Here is a 15323-nt window from a genome sequence, read left to right on the forward strand (position 1 = left end):
ATCCCGTGAAGTTATTCTTATCCAATCAGCATCACGCAAGTGTTAGATAACTTACAACAAATTTATAGTAAATTGCGACGATTAAATAGTTAAATACTAGAGAAAAAGTGAAATCAGAAAACTCTGAAACTCCGTGCATAATGTAGATGTCAGCAAAGTCTCGCCAGCAGTCGGGCCTTTCTACTCTCCTCTTCTTTCATCGCCTGCAGTAGCATAGGCGCCTGAGAAGAATCCAATTGATGCCCTTCGAGTAAGATCCTCATTTGGTCCGTTGTCACGGTTGGCAATACCATGTCTTCTCCAGTTAGAAACACTTGCAAAATAGACGTTGAACACAAGGGCAAATCCTTGTCTGGAGGCTGCCCTAGCATGCGGACTATTCTCTCCAATTGACCGATCAGCTCCTCAGGTTTAGACTTCGACGATTTGCGACCAGATAGAGAAGCATCGAGCTTGTCAAGCATAGAGTCGAAATTGGTGAGATAGGATTTCCAATCGGAGTCACGAACAGAGCAAGGTGCCACTTCAACAACGGATGAAGAAGAATTCACCCTGGTGGAAGAGTGCACTTGAATTGCGTGCCACTGCTTGACCCATATCTTGTACCGCTCCACATAACTCCGAATCGCTCGGATGCCGTTGCAATTAATAGACAGACTATCCGTGACTACCGAATGCAAATTAAGCCCGCCAAGTATAGCTGTGCTAACCCTCTTAACAGGCTTATCTTTAACGAAAAGAGCGGGGTGCACGCTCAAAGATCCCCCTCGTTGGAGCGGATCCGGAAGCAAGGTCATTTGCATAGCCGTCAGTCCAATTGACACCTGAATTGCACCTGGTGAGCCACAAATCTGTAGCGTTGGTGGAGAGAGATATGTCTCGAACTCTTCGCGGGTTGTTACGTTCTCGGGCGACAATAGATGGAATTTGAAACGCACAGAATCACGTATATCTTCCACGGCGGTTACTAAATCCCTTAGGCTCTTGTTATTCCTCCGGTGCTCCACCCCCATCCCTCCTAGCACCACCTCTATATAAGCAAAATATCCAACTTGCATCAATTGATCCCAATGCCTTCGACATTCTTGAGCGCCAATCTTCATCGATTCACAGTCCTTGCCCTTACAAAACGCAAGTGCCATCCACGTGAATTCTGTTGTCAGTGCGCAAAGGATGTGCGCAAAGGCTGCATCGCGGTTCCTACGCTCTTCTGCCCAATTAGGAGAGCTCATTTGACGCATATCTGCAAGTAACAAATGGTAGTCTAAAAGTGATACAGCTCGAGAATAGAGTAGGCGCACCGATTCCGCCATCTCTCGGAGAGAAGTCTTCATATCTCGTCTTGCTACTTCGAGCTCGGGCACTGGTTGAGCGGGAGAGACGTCCTGGTAGCAACCAATGTCACATAGTATGCGTGTATGGACTTCTACGCTTGGGAGCGCGTTGACAGTAACACGCTCGATCAAAGCGTCGAATTCCGACACGTAATCATGATGGGGTGGTAGCCGGGCATCCTTCAGTATGCTATGCAATATCTTGATAATTTCCTGGACATAGAAACTGACTTCTTTTGTGGCGGTGGCTATTTGCTTAGTGTCTGTATATTTAAATTTCTCAAGGGATAAGATGCATTGTTCAAGCCCAGTCCATATGACTGTGAGGTCTGACGCATAGGTTTCTATGGCTCTACGCACTTCAAAAAACGGAGCAAGTGGACCTGGTTTGACATTGGAAGATTTCGTATTCACTACTACGTCGACGAAGTTGCGTGGAATCTCGAAATGTGTAGTCCGGTAGTTTTTAACTATAAGCGTTAAAATACATTAGCAAACTACTTGTTACAGGCAAATTCGGATGTGGATAGTTACAGGTGCCATCATCGTCTTGCACGTCCATTTCTCGGACTCGACATACAAGCTGTTCCCAAGCAGATCCATCCGATTTGTCGCCTTCTCTCCTATGCAAGAGAGTTCTAGATGTAGTCCACCGCTTCTTTGCCTCCCTGCCGATCTCCTTGGCTATTTCGGTATAATATCCGATCATCTGTCGGTGAACTTCCATCTGCCGTTGCTTTGCTTGTTCTAACTTGGGCTTTATAGAGGAGGGTGCATTGGAAGTGTCAATAGCCTCAAGTCTAAGCAGGAATGTGCGCTCATCAGCAATATAGGCTTTCAGGAGAAGTTGCGGAACCGCAATATTAAAAGGAGATTCGGTTGAGAGTTCGAAGATTTTTAGGAAGCTATCATTCGAGGTTTTTGCAAAATAGGTCTGTATCAAAGGATCAGGGCAGGGTGGGGGCAAGATGGGATCTCTATAGCTTGGTGGGACTCGCGCCTATCATATAATAGAATCAGCATATAGGCTAGCAAGGGCAGTGGGATTAGCAATTACCTTTCTTGTCCGTACTGTTAATCGCCCCACTACCTCTGATACATCCTGTATATTACCGCTCGATGCCTTTAGCACCTCCAACTCAAAAGGGCGCGTTCCCCATATCCCTCTTGATCCAGCAACCAATGTGCTGAGTTTACATTTCACCATGCCGAAACATTCAGGATCTGCTGAGGTATTTGCAAGGGGGTATTTCAATGCGAACTGAAGGAGAATATCTTGCGAGGGATTATCAGGAACCACCACAGAAAGGCATATATAAAATCTAACCGCTCTTTCTTGGTTGCTCTCGGCCTTGGGAATAGCGACGCATTCGGTCTTGCCGAGCTCTAGCCATGATCCATGACAGTCAGACATCACCACGAATATCTCTGCGGGAAGAGTGGAGGTAGAGCCGGGGAAGCTGCATCCAAAAGAGAGTTCGTAAATATCCCCTATCTTAAGCGCGGAGGGCTGTTGCTGTTCTAGTTTATTTAACTTTTGAGACTCGGATGAGACCGAAGAAGTAACTGATCCGACGCTAGTCGAAAAACGCCTTGACTTCGACCTCCTCGAGGTTGTGCTCTTTGACCCTAATATCCCAGCGCCCGTAGAATTGCTTGTTGTGGTGGCATTTGTGGAAAGTGAATGTGCTGATGACATAGAGAGTGTCTTTACTGGCTTGGAGAGGGGTGGAGAGGGTAATGCGTCCAAGTCCTTCGAAAAAGAGAGATCCTTTGCAATAGACTTTTCCAGAATTACTTCATGCTGTTGCCTATACTCTTCTACTTGTTGTTGGAATTCTATCTCCTGCACGTGAAGCTGTTTCTTCAGTCTTCGTATCTCATCACGAAGCTTGCGGACATTTTTCTGAGAAGCACTGAGCTTCTTTTCTGTATCTTGAAGTTCATCTACAAGGTGACGTAAGTGCTCCCGTGGGTGTTCGATGCTTGCATATTGAATAGCCTCGATCCACTGCTGTCTTGTCTCCTCATTGGGAGCACTGAAAACATAATCGTGAGATGAATCATTAGAGAAGCAGAGTGCAAAGGAGTGAGGAGGAGCAGAGGGGTCGTTGTCCAAAGAGGTGACAAAATGGTTTTCAAGAAATATAAAGCCAAGTGGTTGCTAAAAAAAATGGAGGAGTGAACACCTTCTAAAATCCCACTGATTGGTAAACTCAACAATTTACTATACCGTGTTCTTTTCCGCGAAATAGAATAAAATGTTGCCTTTAAGAACACACCACCTATGAAAGAAAAACAAGATGAGCTGGTTCATCTAGACACTCTAGTACGCATTTTGGGCTAACCGTTGCTTGAATGTATCATCGGTGGCAAGCTTCCAGCTGAATGAATTCGCTTCACCCCGCTTCAAAAGAAATCCCGACTTATCAATGTGAAAAGGTGAGAGAGAGAAATTGATGATATCGGCTTCATTGTATCGCATGGTTGGCAATATAGAGTAAGTGTATTAGGTAAAAAGCGGGTGATATCAATCTGCGCAAACTGTGCAGATTAAGTCATTAGAGAGAAAAGAGCATTAACATCAAAGAATTCATGATATTCTGGAGTTTGTTTGTCCCCAATTCTTTGAGTGCAGTAAATTTGAAGTTACACGGACATATGAATTTGTAAACGGCTCGAGACGCTTAAGCACTGGTATTTATGCGGTTCCATTTTTAATTGATCCGGCTCACATATGTCTATGTAGAATTTATTCTGCATCAAAAGAGAGTAGCGAGGCGACATTGGCCTTTTTAGCTTTTTTCTTCTTCGCGCTTCTCTCCCTCCCATCCTCTCCCTCCTTTCGCTTTTTCCTTTCTGCCACAGCCTGATCCACCAGATCTGTAAGCGAGTTGCTCTCTTCGGGCTTCTTCTTCTCCTTACCGAGAGTGGATTTGGATTTGGGCGATGTGTCTGGTTTATTCTTCTTCGGTCTCCTGAAGAGAATTCTACCATCCGCAGGTGGTGGTTCATCTTCCTCGGAATTTTGTTCCACTTTAGACGAATCGGCGAAGTCTGGATCATAATTAACAGCCGAAGACAAAACACATGAATTATCAAGAAATAAATTTACCTTCATCCTGTCTTCCGAAATGCTTTTTTACTTCCTTTTCGCTCATGTGTTTGTTTTTAAGCACCACGATCTGGGGCCGCTCTTCATCCTTTCCCTCAAATAACTCATCTTCTGTGTTCCATCCCTCTGATTCCTCATCGCTCTTATTTGCTCGAGATTGGTTTAAGCGCTTATCTTCAGTCGTATAGCCGGGAACGTTGATGTTTTGCAGAAATTTTGGAAGCTCACCCTTATCGTAAACAAGCGATTTGGAGAATTGATACGGGGTTTGCTTTGGAGGCATTATTAAATAGAATGAATTTTTGGAAGTAGAAAATTTCATTATGGTGGCCACGGAAAATGCGATGACGTGTTCTGTTTATTCCTCTCTTGGGGATATAAATTCGAAATGCTAGTAACTTTAGGAGTCTTTTCAACTTTGCAACCAGGTCGAGTGAAGCGAATGCCAATAAAGGGATTGAGATCCGGCATTTCTAACTTCACTTTCAGTTTTTCGCTTGAGTCGTTTTTTACGAATACCTTGCGTAAATGGTTAAGCCTGGAAGAATGACCTGTGATGTCCCTTTATAGGGCAATGGAATCCATTGCACGAGGATCTCGCATCATACATGATTTTAGCAACATCCTAATCTTTTGATGTGGCAATATGTTTATTAATGAAAAGAGGGATACATAACGCGCTTATCATTAGCAATGAGCAATGAATGTGTGAATCAAGAGAAAAATATAAATATTTTCTGCACAGGAAATTATTTAGTCCAAGTTAATGAACTTGGGTGTCTTCCTCAGCCCCTCATCTGTGGTAATGACTGGTTTATACCCGAGCTCTCTGCGTATTTTACTATCATCTATCGTGACATCTTGACCAATGAGTACTATACTCTGACGGTTGAGTCCTGGGAATTTTGGAGCAAACGGCACATTTTCCAATATGCCAGCCAAGGACATCGCAAGCCAAAACGGTACGCTGCCTAGGTTCTCTGGAATATGGTAATCTTGAGTTGCAACATAGCTTGTGATGAAATCTTTAAAGTTGACTGGCTCCCCATCTGTCACGAAATACACGTTCCCATCTGAAGCTTTCTCGGCTGCAAGTCGCATCGCATGGGTCAAATTATCAACATGGCACACATTTGTCACTGGCAGAGGCGTTAGCCATTTAAAGCTTCCGCCCTGAAGTGCCTTGATCGTTCCTGCCAAAGCACTTGTATCGTCATTCCCCCAAATAAAGCGCGGGCGGAGGATAGCAGTTTTCAAATCGGGCCCATTTGCACGCTTGACGATTTCCTCGGCCATTGCCTTGGATTTGGAATATGGTGCCCATTGAGGCGGGTCAGTTGGTGTGTTCTCATCAAGATTTGTGAGACCATGGTTTGCGCGAACACAAACCGCTTCAGTCGAAAGATGAATGAGTTTCGGAACTTTTGCCTGTAAAACATTAAATACCATGAATCCAAAAGAAAAAGAGAAAAAAAGTAGCCATTCTCACCTTCTTTGCCGCGTCAACGACATTTTGTGTACCTTGGACATTGATTTTCAGAAACTCTTTCCAGGGTTGCTCAAAATCGACCTAATAGAAGATAATGAGATACTAAATATCCAATCACAGTATCAATGCTACGTACCAGAGCAGCTACATGGTATACAACATCACATCCCGACATTTGGGTAAGTGCATTGGTATCCTCCAAATCTCCTCGCACAATAGAAACTTCTTGCTGTTTATCAGCCGCCGCATCTTTAATATTCTTGTCGCTCGTAGCCGATCGAGACAAGCACGAAAGAGTGTCGCCCTGGGTTAGAAGATATCGTATCAGATTTCTCCCAACATAACCAGAGCCTCCAGTAATAAATGCTTTCATAGTATCGTTTGAATTCGTTTCAATCAAGAACAAAAGTTCATGGTGGAGCTTGGGAAATTTCTTATATACTCTTACTAGATATAGTTTATATTAATATTTTCCCGAAGCGACATTCTTTTTCAAAAATCACGTGCAGCCAACCATAACAGTCACGCTATTTATAACATAGTTTATGGGCCGAAAGCGTTATCCATAGGGCGAACACACGAAAGTATATTAGAAGCATAAATTATTGCTATTTATTAATATAACAAGGTTCTGAAGTGGAGGATGACCACGGTTCGTCGCAAGCCAAGGCGCGTTCATACGTTGCAACATGAGCGCGTAGAACGCCCTCGAAACCTTAAATCTTCGCATTCGGAAGCTGACTTGAGTAAAGCCTATGAAGAGGAAGGAGATGAAATTAATAATGAATACAGTGTCGACAATTCAAGCGCCAAAGTCACCGTTAGTCGTAAACGCCTTTTGGTGTTTATTTTCGGCCTAGTGATGGGCCTGGGACTTGCATCTTTCTTGGCAGTAAATCCGCCATCGTTTGATCGCGGTCTTTCAATGCTTCCACTCCAACTTCCAGAGCTAATGGCTGCGCTTAGTGAAAGCATTGATATGGGCTTTGATTGGAATACATTGTTGCCACAAGATGTTTCATTTCTGCGCAGTATTCCGGAGTCTATCATGGCGAAAGCAGGGCCTCCCGAATTTGAGCCTGGACTTTCACTCGCCAAGCGGGGACTCAAAGCGCATTACCCAGTTGTACTGATACCTGGAATTGTGTCCACTGTGTGAATCTTACTGTCAATATGTAGCTCGTATCAATTGCTCACAGTACAATATTTTCTCATTTAAATTTAGGGCTTGGAGAGCTGGAGTACCCCTGCAATGGCCAACAATTGTACGAGTAACTACTTTCGCAAAAGGCTTTGGGGAACAACTAGTGAGTTGAAACTTGGAATTTTTTCCATTTAATTTTGTATAAAAAAAACTAATTATCCTAATTATCTCGGTTCAACTCTACTTATCTTCCACAAAATAAGCCATGCTTCGAGCCATTTTGATGGATAAAGAATGCTGGATCAAACATATGTCATTAGATCCCAAAACGGGCTTGGACCCGCAAAATTTTCGACTTCGAGCAGCGCAAGGTATTGACGCTGCCGATTATCTTCTTCCCGGGTGAGTGTTTTCTAGCATTACATTCTATAAATATATAATGCTGAGCGGTATTTTGTTTATGATGATAGATATTGGGTGTGGGGTAAAGTGATTTTTTTATATAAGTATACCAATTAGTTCCACTATAAATAGTTACCTTAATATCACCTATCACTTCCAGCCAAAGTTGTTGAGAATCTTGCAGCAATTGGGTACGACAGTACGAATATGCATTTAGCCGCCTACGACTGGCGCCTTTCTTTCGGCAATCTGGAAGTACGCGATCGCTACCTCTCTAAGCTTAAGGATACGATTGAGCAGGCCAAACGCATTGATGGCAAGAGATCGGTTATCATTGCCCACTCGATGGGCTCGAATCTGTTCTTCTACTTTTTGAAGGTATTTGAAATTTAGATCACATATCCAGAAAAAAATTGCCATTCTAAATTAATCTTATTCTCGTTGTGTTCTATTATCATTTTAGTGGGTGGAACATCCAAGTGGCGGGAATGGCGGTCCAAACTGGGTAGATACTCACATCGAGGCATTTATCAATATTGCTGGACCATTGCTCGGAGTGACAAAAGCGGTGACGGCACTGTTATCAGGTAGGCTATATTTTCCAATATTTTATTTCTATATCCAAAGTTGCCAGAATACATTTCAAAATTGGACATTCTTCTCTTTCGATATAGGTGAGATGTCCGATACAGTCCACATGGGTGTTGTCGGAACCTACATGCTGGAGCGCTTTTTCGGAAAACATGAGCGCGCTGCTCTCTTTCAAACTTGGCCGGGAGCTGCTTCGATGCTGCCAAAAGGTGGCGAGGCGATATGGGGTAATCTTACCTTTGCCCCAGACGATCCAGATGATCAGACGGAATCGTTTGGGTCCCTTCTTAGCTTCACATCGTACGTCACTGACGGAACTACTGCAAATGAAAATGCCGCGATACTCATGAGCAACCAGACTGCGAAGACGGCACTTGAACTCTTACATCGGTCTGTTCCAAGAACATTCTCTAACATGCTAAAAACCAACTACAGGTGAACCGTTCTGCACCCGAGTCAAACACACTGCAGACTACTAATTTACTTGCCTTTTTCAATTTCTCTTTACTAGCCATGGAGTCACTACAGATCCTGAACAGCTGCTTCGCAATGACAATGACCTCACGAAGTGGTCGAATCCACTCGAAGCGACCCTTCCCCGCTCAAGCATGAGAACCTATTGTTTCTACGGTGTCGGGAAACGTACCGAGAGGAAGTTCTACTATACTGCAGATTATGAAATGCTCCCTGCAGGATATCCCGTCACGCACTCGAAAGAGTGTCCTGCGAGTAGCAACTGTTCTTCTGCCGAGTCTGCTGTCTGTTACGCGCCGAATGCGCAGAAGCCCTCGATAGAGCTCCCTCCTTATGTTTATATTAACTCCGATATACACGACGGGGCGAGAAACATCTCACATGGAGTGCAGTTTGGTGAAGGGTATGTATTTAAACAAATGTATATTTATTCAGACGATGCAGCTTGAGAGTAATATATCATTCACCATTTTCTAGCGATGGTACGGTTCCTTTAATATCAATGGGCTTCATGTGTGCGAGGGGTTGGCGAAGTCGCACCTACAATCCCAGCGGCTCGCCAGTCACCACTCGTGAGTATAAACACAGCTCTGAGTTTTATTTTGATCTGCGTGGAGGGGGTAAGACATCGGATCATGTGGATATCATGGGAAATCTTGAAATGATGGTAAATGCAGCCTCAATCATTCGCAATTCATTGACGCCTTCCATTGAACCCTTTTGTATAGGCCGACATCCTTAAGATTGCTGCAAACAAGTACACGGACGAAGTCGAAGATAGAATATATTCCAAAATTCATGAATACAGCAACAAAGTTGAGTTGGATATCGATGATGTGAGTAATTGATATCCAATGGACTCTCTGGAAGTATAATAATCATGTTTAATCCCATTGATGGGCGCTAATGCGTTTTATTATTTTTTTTGTATTCTTTCTTTTCAATTTAATGCATGCATTTTAGAGAGAGACAATTAAAATATAACACATACTATTTCTCAGAGGCAGATTGAACCCCCACTAAAAATACAGTAAAGCAGCCCTTTTAGCAGCGCGCTCTTTAATTTGGAATTGAATATTACATTCATCCGCTTTCTAAGTGTGGATGAAGATTAATTTATTAAAACAAAAATCAATAACAAGTACATACACAGTTGAGCTAAATGAAAAATAACTGAAAATAATCTCAGGAGAAAGCGTCTCCGTTGTTTTTAAGAGCACGTAACAATTCTGTTTGATATATATCCACTTGATGCTTGAGCCGCGCGTAGTCAGCCTGTGTCTCGGCCATCTCAGTTTCGATCTGATTTCGCAAATTCATTATCTAGGCAGATGCAACATTACCATTAACCTTTTCTTTATCGTTTCCAGTAAACACACGTCATATCCTTCACTAACCTCCTGCTCCTTCTCCTCGATGATTCGGTGATTGGCGTCGATCCTTGTCTGCATTCCCGCTCGCTCTGCCGATATCACTTGGTGCTCTTCTCGTAGTTTAGTCAGCTTCTGCTCAAGTGACTCATGCTTTACCTTCTTCTGATTCTGGAGGCTAGCTATCTTTTCTTGGGCGCTGTCAAGCTGCCGCTTTAATTGCTAGTGTGACGTAAACTACATTAGCATTGACTTTTCTTCTTATCACATACGAGGCCACGTACATGCTCTTTCATGTCTAGCTCACGTAGCTCCAGTTTCAGCTTCTCAGTTCTCTCTTTATCCTGGGCCATTTTTCTTAGCGCCTCTTCGTGTCGCTTCATCTCTGCCTCGCATTCCTCCATAGCCTGTATACACGAGGCAACGTCCTGTTACAAAAAGCGGGAAGAGTGTTAATTAGCTTGTAAGTCCAATTGCATGATGAAGAGTAACACACCTGTTCAACGACACTTATTGCATCCAATTTAAGATGAACCTCTCTTTCTTTTTTCCTCAGTTGAGCAAGGTCTTCTTTCTCATTTACCAAATTGTTAGACATTGTAGCAATTTCCTAGATCATACAGGGTTAATATGCACCGCTAGATAATACCTATAAACACTACCAACATCTTTTAATTTCTCGGGATTATGGACGATTCTTGAACGAAGTCTTTGCAATTCTTGCTTTGTAGAGACCAGGAGACCATAGTTACTTTCCTATATCAAAAGTGAAGGAGAGACAAGAAGCGAGAGGGAAGGTTGGTTAAAGTTTATCACTTTAGATTTTCTCTAAAGAGCAAAAGAGAAATATTATTTACTCACCAGATGTTTCTTCAGTTCGCTCTTTTGTCCCTTTAATTCATCGATTTCTTCGGCCAGTGTGCTCTCCTGTTTTTTAAGTTCTCGGAGATCTTTAGTTATAGCACTGTTAAGCTCTTTCGCTTTTTTGATAGCAGGTTCTTCTTCAGCCCGCTGTAACCTTTATGTTAAAATTGCGCAAAATAAATATCAGTATGAGGTATACTTGGGAAATAATTAATACTTTAGATTATTTAATCGTTCCGTAAGATCCTGGGTTTCTGCCTCCAGCTGTGCCCGCTTTTCGAAGTACTCGTCCTAGACAGAATTGCATAGTGCGTAAATAGGAATAGAAAACTACTGGACAATTAAAGGCACATACCGAGCGCGTCGCATACTTGTCAAATACAGCTAATCGGCTCTGATGGAATTTTGCGAAATTGATTAAGGCACTAATAATACGCCTTGTACGGCCTGGATCTGGCTTTAGCAAATCGCGTAGACCAAAATCCCCTACTCCAATATTTATCATGAGATTTTCGCTATATGGAAAGCGCAAACCAGCATTTAGCTTCAAATGAAAAATATCTATAGGCCATATTATCTTTTAAGAAGTATACTCACAGCATTCGATAAAATGTCATATTTCCCATAGAATCGCTATAGATTTCCTACAAGCGACGCGTCCTATATATATTAGAAAATCCAATTTTATCACCAAACAGACTTAAATTCTAATGGAGTTTACCGGATATTCCTCTACCACCTCCAGTATGGCCGCCCCTGCAGACTCTAAATCGGCGGGATTGACACCCATCAAAATGTCCAGAAACTCCCCATATACATTTTGTAGGCGTTGCGCGCTAGGCTTGGTAAAATCTTCTTCTCCAAAGGGTATCTGAAGCTCATGCATGCATTGCAAAATTTCCTTAGGCGTTAGAGTAGGAAAGCTGTAAATGGTTTTGCCGGGAGTTCTGGGATCGTAGCTCATAATGAAACACCAATACTAGATCCACGTACTAAAAGATGATGGTAAAGCAACTTAAGATATGGGATTTGTTGAGAAGTGAGGAGTTGAGCTGAGTTTTGTTCCTGATTTATTTTACGCGTATTTGTGACTGCTACTACGTGTTTCCCTAAAGATAACTTCTCATTTCGTAAAGCAAACTGGGAAAAATATAGGGACATAACAAATATCATGAGAATGGCAATGGGAGCAAATGGAAATAGGTAAGGATAATAAAACAAAGGAGAGTTATGGTCAAGTATACATATGTTTAAATCTTTTGATCTCTATTTTCAGCATTGAAGTAGCTCTTCAGTCCTTGCCAGCACTCAAAGTAGTTTTCCTGGATCTTTTGGCACCGGTTGAGGGCCCAGTCGGTGACGGAGAGGATTTGTGAGGTCTCGAACATAAAGGCCTGAGTACCATCGATTTTGTGGGGGCCGAGGGTTGCCCTTGAGGCCTTTTCAAAGGTCGTGGAATCAGGGCCATGAGGAGTCATCAAATTATGGAGGGTTGCACCACCAGGGTTGAAACCTTCAGCCTTAGCATCATAGACACCTAGGGTGTGGAGAAGAGGGAGGAGACAAAAAATAAGCCCATTGGTCACGTATAACGAAAATCAGTGGCATAAACTCTACCATGGATAAGTCCCATGAATTCAGCCATAGAGTTACGATGATAATAAGGAGGACGGAACTGCAGTTGAAAAAAAAAAGTTAGAGGCTGTATATGCCCATGCATATGATCTCATATTTACGGTGTTTTCAGCGACCATCCAGCGAGGGGGGAAGATTACAAAGTCGGCGAGAGCAGTTCCGGGGAATGCGGACTTGCAGGTAAGTACTGTGAAGATGGAGGGATCCTTGAAGGGTGTGAGAAAATAAGTAAAAAATATCTTAAACAAATAGTTAATGGGGCTTACTGGGTGGTCAAAGGAGACAGTGTTGATGGTGTTAAATTTAGCCAAATCATATTTGTATGGAGCATAGTTTCCGTGCCATGCAACCACATTGTAAGGTGAGTGGTTTTGCTTAGCAGAAAAGAGCTTGCCGTTGAACTTTGAGATGACAGTCCAGTCGCCCTCTACATCCTCAAACGCTGCAACAGGGGTCTGGAAGTCCCGTGGGTTGGCAAGTCCATTAGCACCTATTCACCCATCACAGCCCATATGTTACATAATGAATGGAATCATATTTAGTAGAATATAAACTTACCAATAGGTCCAAGATCAGGAAGTTCGAAGTGGTTGTTGTAAACTTCGCAAATATAACCACGGCTATTGCGACGAAAATACAATTAGAAGGCTGCTGGGGCGAATTTCAATGCTCACTTACCTAGGTCCATCGGGCAGGGCGACGGTGAACCGCATACCACGCTGAATGACACAAATTTCATTTGGCCTTACCAACATTTTGCCAAATTCAGTCGTAATGTCAAGAGCACCCAATTGAGGTACTAGAACGAGTAACACTCATATTAGTAGCTGCTCTGTCAAAAAAATTTATATACGAGACAAGCTCACCAATTAAAAAGTCACCGTCAGAGTTGTAGAATGCCTTTTCTTTCATATCGGCATTCGCTGCATAGATGTGGATGGCAATGCCGGAACGCTGTGCTGGGTCACCCGAACCAGCAACGGTATGGAGACCCTGTACGAAATCTACAGAGTCCCCTTCGCCTGGAAGATCAAAAGGAGACCACCGAAGTTGATTGGGATTTGTGTGAACATTGGGAGATCCGGTGCCAAAATGGCTGACGAGATCCCTGACTTCGGTATGAGGTTCAAATGGACGATGGGTAACAGATGGGCGAATGCGATAGAACCAGGTTCGCTGGTTATTCTTACGATCAACCGTAAAAGCTGTGCCAGAGAGCTGCTCGGAATAAAGGCCATAGGGGCACACCTGAGGCATGTTCTGGCCTACATTATTTGATAGCGAGTTGAAATAATTGAGTAAAAGAGGCAATGAAACCAGCCTATGTACCTATCGGCAAAGCTCCCTCAAGTGCCTCTGACGAAAAATGGTTTCCAAAACCATCCATATACTTGTATTTGTCCTTGGTTTGGGTCGTCATTGTGACTAAGACTCAATTTGCGGCAGGATTTTAATGGGAGGGTAATGTATAAATGCTATTTTTTTTTTCTGGAGGCGATAAACGAAGGGGGTGAGTTGTTTATATAATTTGGAGGGACCGTGAGAAAATTCATGGGTAATATTTTCCATAGTTACTACTATACGTGATTCTCGATTTCGAGCGGAGTAATGTTTTTTTGGTCATCAGATTTATAGAATAATCGGTGACTACATAAGTAAAAAAAAATTTACAATTACAATTTGGGAGGGGGTAAAAAATATGGGATTGATGTAGTATGACGAGAAAAGAATTAACAGCAGGATGCAATAAAATGAGTGCGGAATGAACTATTACAGATAAAATAATTCAGAAGGCAGAAACCTAGCTCCAAAGTAGCTCTAAACTTCTACACATCGCCAACCTGCTTTGCTTTGTTGCGGTTCCACCCATAAGGTGCCGATGAGCGACTTCGGAAGCCTCCCAGGGATGAATGGAATTTGAACTGCACTATAAGGCCGATCAGGAAGAATACGGCCATACCCGCGAGCATGCCGTACACTTTGCCATCAGCAACAAACCGACCGCTATGGAGAAAGGCGTCGAAGCAGGCATAGAGGCCAGTCTGAGCGAAGAAGTCGATACCGAGAAACAGGGAGAAAGATCCGATCAAGGAAGTGAAAATAATGGTGATGGGTTTTTCCAAAAACCAGATCAGTACACCTCCTGCCACTACGAGACAAATGATGAAGATGATCCTTCCAGTGTTAGATTCGATAAGCCCGCCCGTTTTAAGGGACAAGATAAACATGGCAAGGAAGAAGCCTCCAAGTCCTCCCAAGAAGAAGAGCCCGACGAACCAACAGCAGACAAGAATTAGCCCTGCAACGACGCCCACACCCAATGAGACACCAAGAACCAAGGCAGTATTGCTGGCTGCATTGGTGTTGAGAAGAGCCGTTGCAACTAAGATGGAGACCACGTAGAGCCCGACAAAGAACTATAGGAAGCAAATGCCAACAAGATTAGCCTGGGCTGCCGTATAGACTCGCTGGTTCAATTAGAGGCTTACCATAGTGACTTTGAAGAATCGATAACCTAGCAGTGCAAAGTATAGACCGACTGCTATCAGGATAACGGCACCCACTATGGCGGGGACGGTGATCTGAAAACGGCTAAGGGTAACTCGAGGGTCAAGCTGCTCAGGTATATTGGGTATTTGACGTCGGTCGATGCTCACTGGCTGTGCTGACGCACATTGGAAGAATAAGCTCAACAAGGAGCAGCAAAATAGCAACCACAGGAGTCTTTGACGAGAAAATTGTAGTGATGATGTTGTCATTGTATGTTGTGATGAAATAAAAAAAATAATGAATTGAATGAATTAGTGGGGAATTGGACGATTCCTTCACCCTATATATCCTTTAGGCATGGAAAAAAAGAAAAAATAAAAATAAAAAAACACTGATCGAATCAAGTTCCAAGAAA

The 15323-nt window shown here is 43.1% G+C and overlaps 7 protein-coding genes across 7 annotated transcripts; 1 reads left to right on the forward strand and 6 right to left on the reverse strand.

Annotated features, from left to right (window-relative positions):
• Positions 1-149: 149 nt before the first annotated feature.
• Positions 150-3819, reverse strand: VTP21DRAFT_11609 (uncharacterized protein; the record flags this gene model as incomplete). The annotated part of the gene is made up of 5 exons (XM_069391072.1): positions 150-1804; positions 1869-2334; positions 2392-3498; positions 3568-3619; positions 3683-3819. The coding sequence occupies 5 exons, from the start codon at positions 3817-3819 to the stop codon at positions 150-152; spliced, it is 3417 nt and encodes a 1138-aa protein (XP_069252240.1).
• A 267-nt stretch (positions 3820-4086) lies between these two features.
• VTP21DRAFT_11610 (uncharacterized protein) lies at positions 4087-4732 on the reverse strand (the record flags this gene model as incomplete). The annotated part of the gene is made up of 2 exons (XM_069391074.1): positions 4087-4391; positions 4450-4732. 2 exons carry the CDS (start codon positions 4730-4732, stop codon positions 4087-4089), a joined length of 588 nt encoding a protein of 195 aa, XP_069252241.1.
• Positions 4733-5202: 470 nt separating this feature from the next.
• On the reverse strand, positions 5203-6311 carry VTP21DRAFT_11611 (uncharacterized protein; the record flags this gene model as incomplete). The annotated part of the gene is made up of 3 exons (XM_069391075.1): positions 5203-5877; positions 5939-6019; positions 6075-6311. 3 exons carry the CDS (start codon positions 6309-6311, stop codon positions 5203-5205), a joined length of 993 nt encoding a protein of 330 aa, XP_069252242.1.
• A 270-nt stretch (positions 6312-6581) lies between these two features.
• VTP21DRAFT_11612 (uncharacterized protein) lies at positions 6582-9397 on the forward strand (the record flags this gene model as incomplete). The annotated part of the gene is made up of 10 exons (XM_069391076.1): positions 6582-7091; positions 7164-7245; positions 7403-7484; positions 7553-7566; positions 7645-7862; positions 7948-8071; positions 8159-8510; positions 8587-8952; positions 9027-9216; positions 9278-9397. 10 exons carry the CDS (start codon positions 6582-6584, stop codon positions 9395-9397), a joined length of 2058 nt encoding a protein of 685 aa, XP_069252243.1.
• A 337-nt stretch (positions 9398-9734) lies between these two features.
• Positions 9735-11747, reverse strand: VTP21DRAFT_11613 (uncharacterized protein; the record flags this gene model as incomplete). The annotated part of the gene is made up of 10 exons (XM_069391077.1): positions 9735-9872; positions 9947-10141; positions 10204-10347; positions 10416-10529; positions 10586-10675; positions 10781-10937; positions 11001-11074; positions 11139-11298; positions 11381-11427; positions 11505-11747. 10 exons carry the CDS (start codon positions 11745-11747, stop codon positions 9735-9737), a joined length of 1362 nt encoding a protein of 453 aa, XP_069252244.1.
• Positions 11748-12033: 286 nt separating this feature from the next.
• On the reverse strand, positions 12034-13838 carry VTP21DRAFT_11614 (uncharacterized protein; the record flags this gene model as incomplete). Its single annotated transcript, XM_069391078.1, has 8 exons — positions 12034-12320; positions 12401-12458; positions 12520-12624; positions 12685-12908; positions 12977-13038; positions 13097-13217; positions 13285-13683; positions 13748-13838. The coding sequence occupies 8 exons, from the start codon at positions 13836-13838 to the stop codon at positions 12034-12036; spliced, it is 1347 nt and encodes a 448-aa protein (XP_069252245.1).
• A 406-nt stretch (positions 13839-14244) lies between these two features.
• On the reverse strand, positions 14245-15177 carry VTP21DRAFT_11615 (uncharacterized protein; the record flags this gene model as incomplete). The annotated part of the gene is made up of 2 exons (XM_069391079.1): positions 14245-14835; positions 14908-15177. 2 exons carry the CDS (start codon positions 15175-15177, stop codon positions 14245-14247), a joined length of 861 nt encoding a protein of 286 aa, XP_069252246.1.
• Positions 15178-15323: the final 146 nt, after the last annotated feature.

This window comes from Calcarisporiella thermophila (genome assembly GCF_041956535.1).
Source record: "Calcarisporiella thermophila strain CBS 279.70 unplaced genomic scaffold VTP21scaffold_9, whole genome shotgun sequence".
NCBI lineage: Eukaryota > Fungi > Calcarisporiellomycota > Calcarisporiellomycetes > Calcarisporiellales > Calcarisporiellaceae > Calcarisporiella > Calcarisporiella thermophila.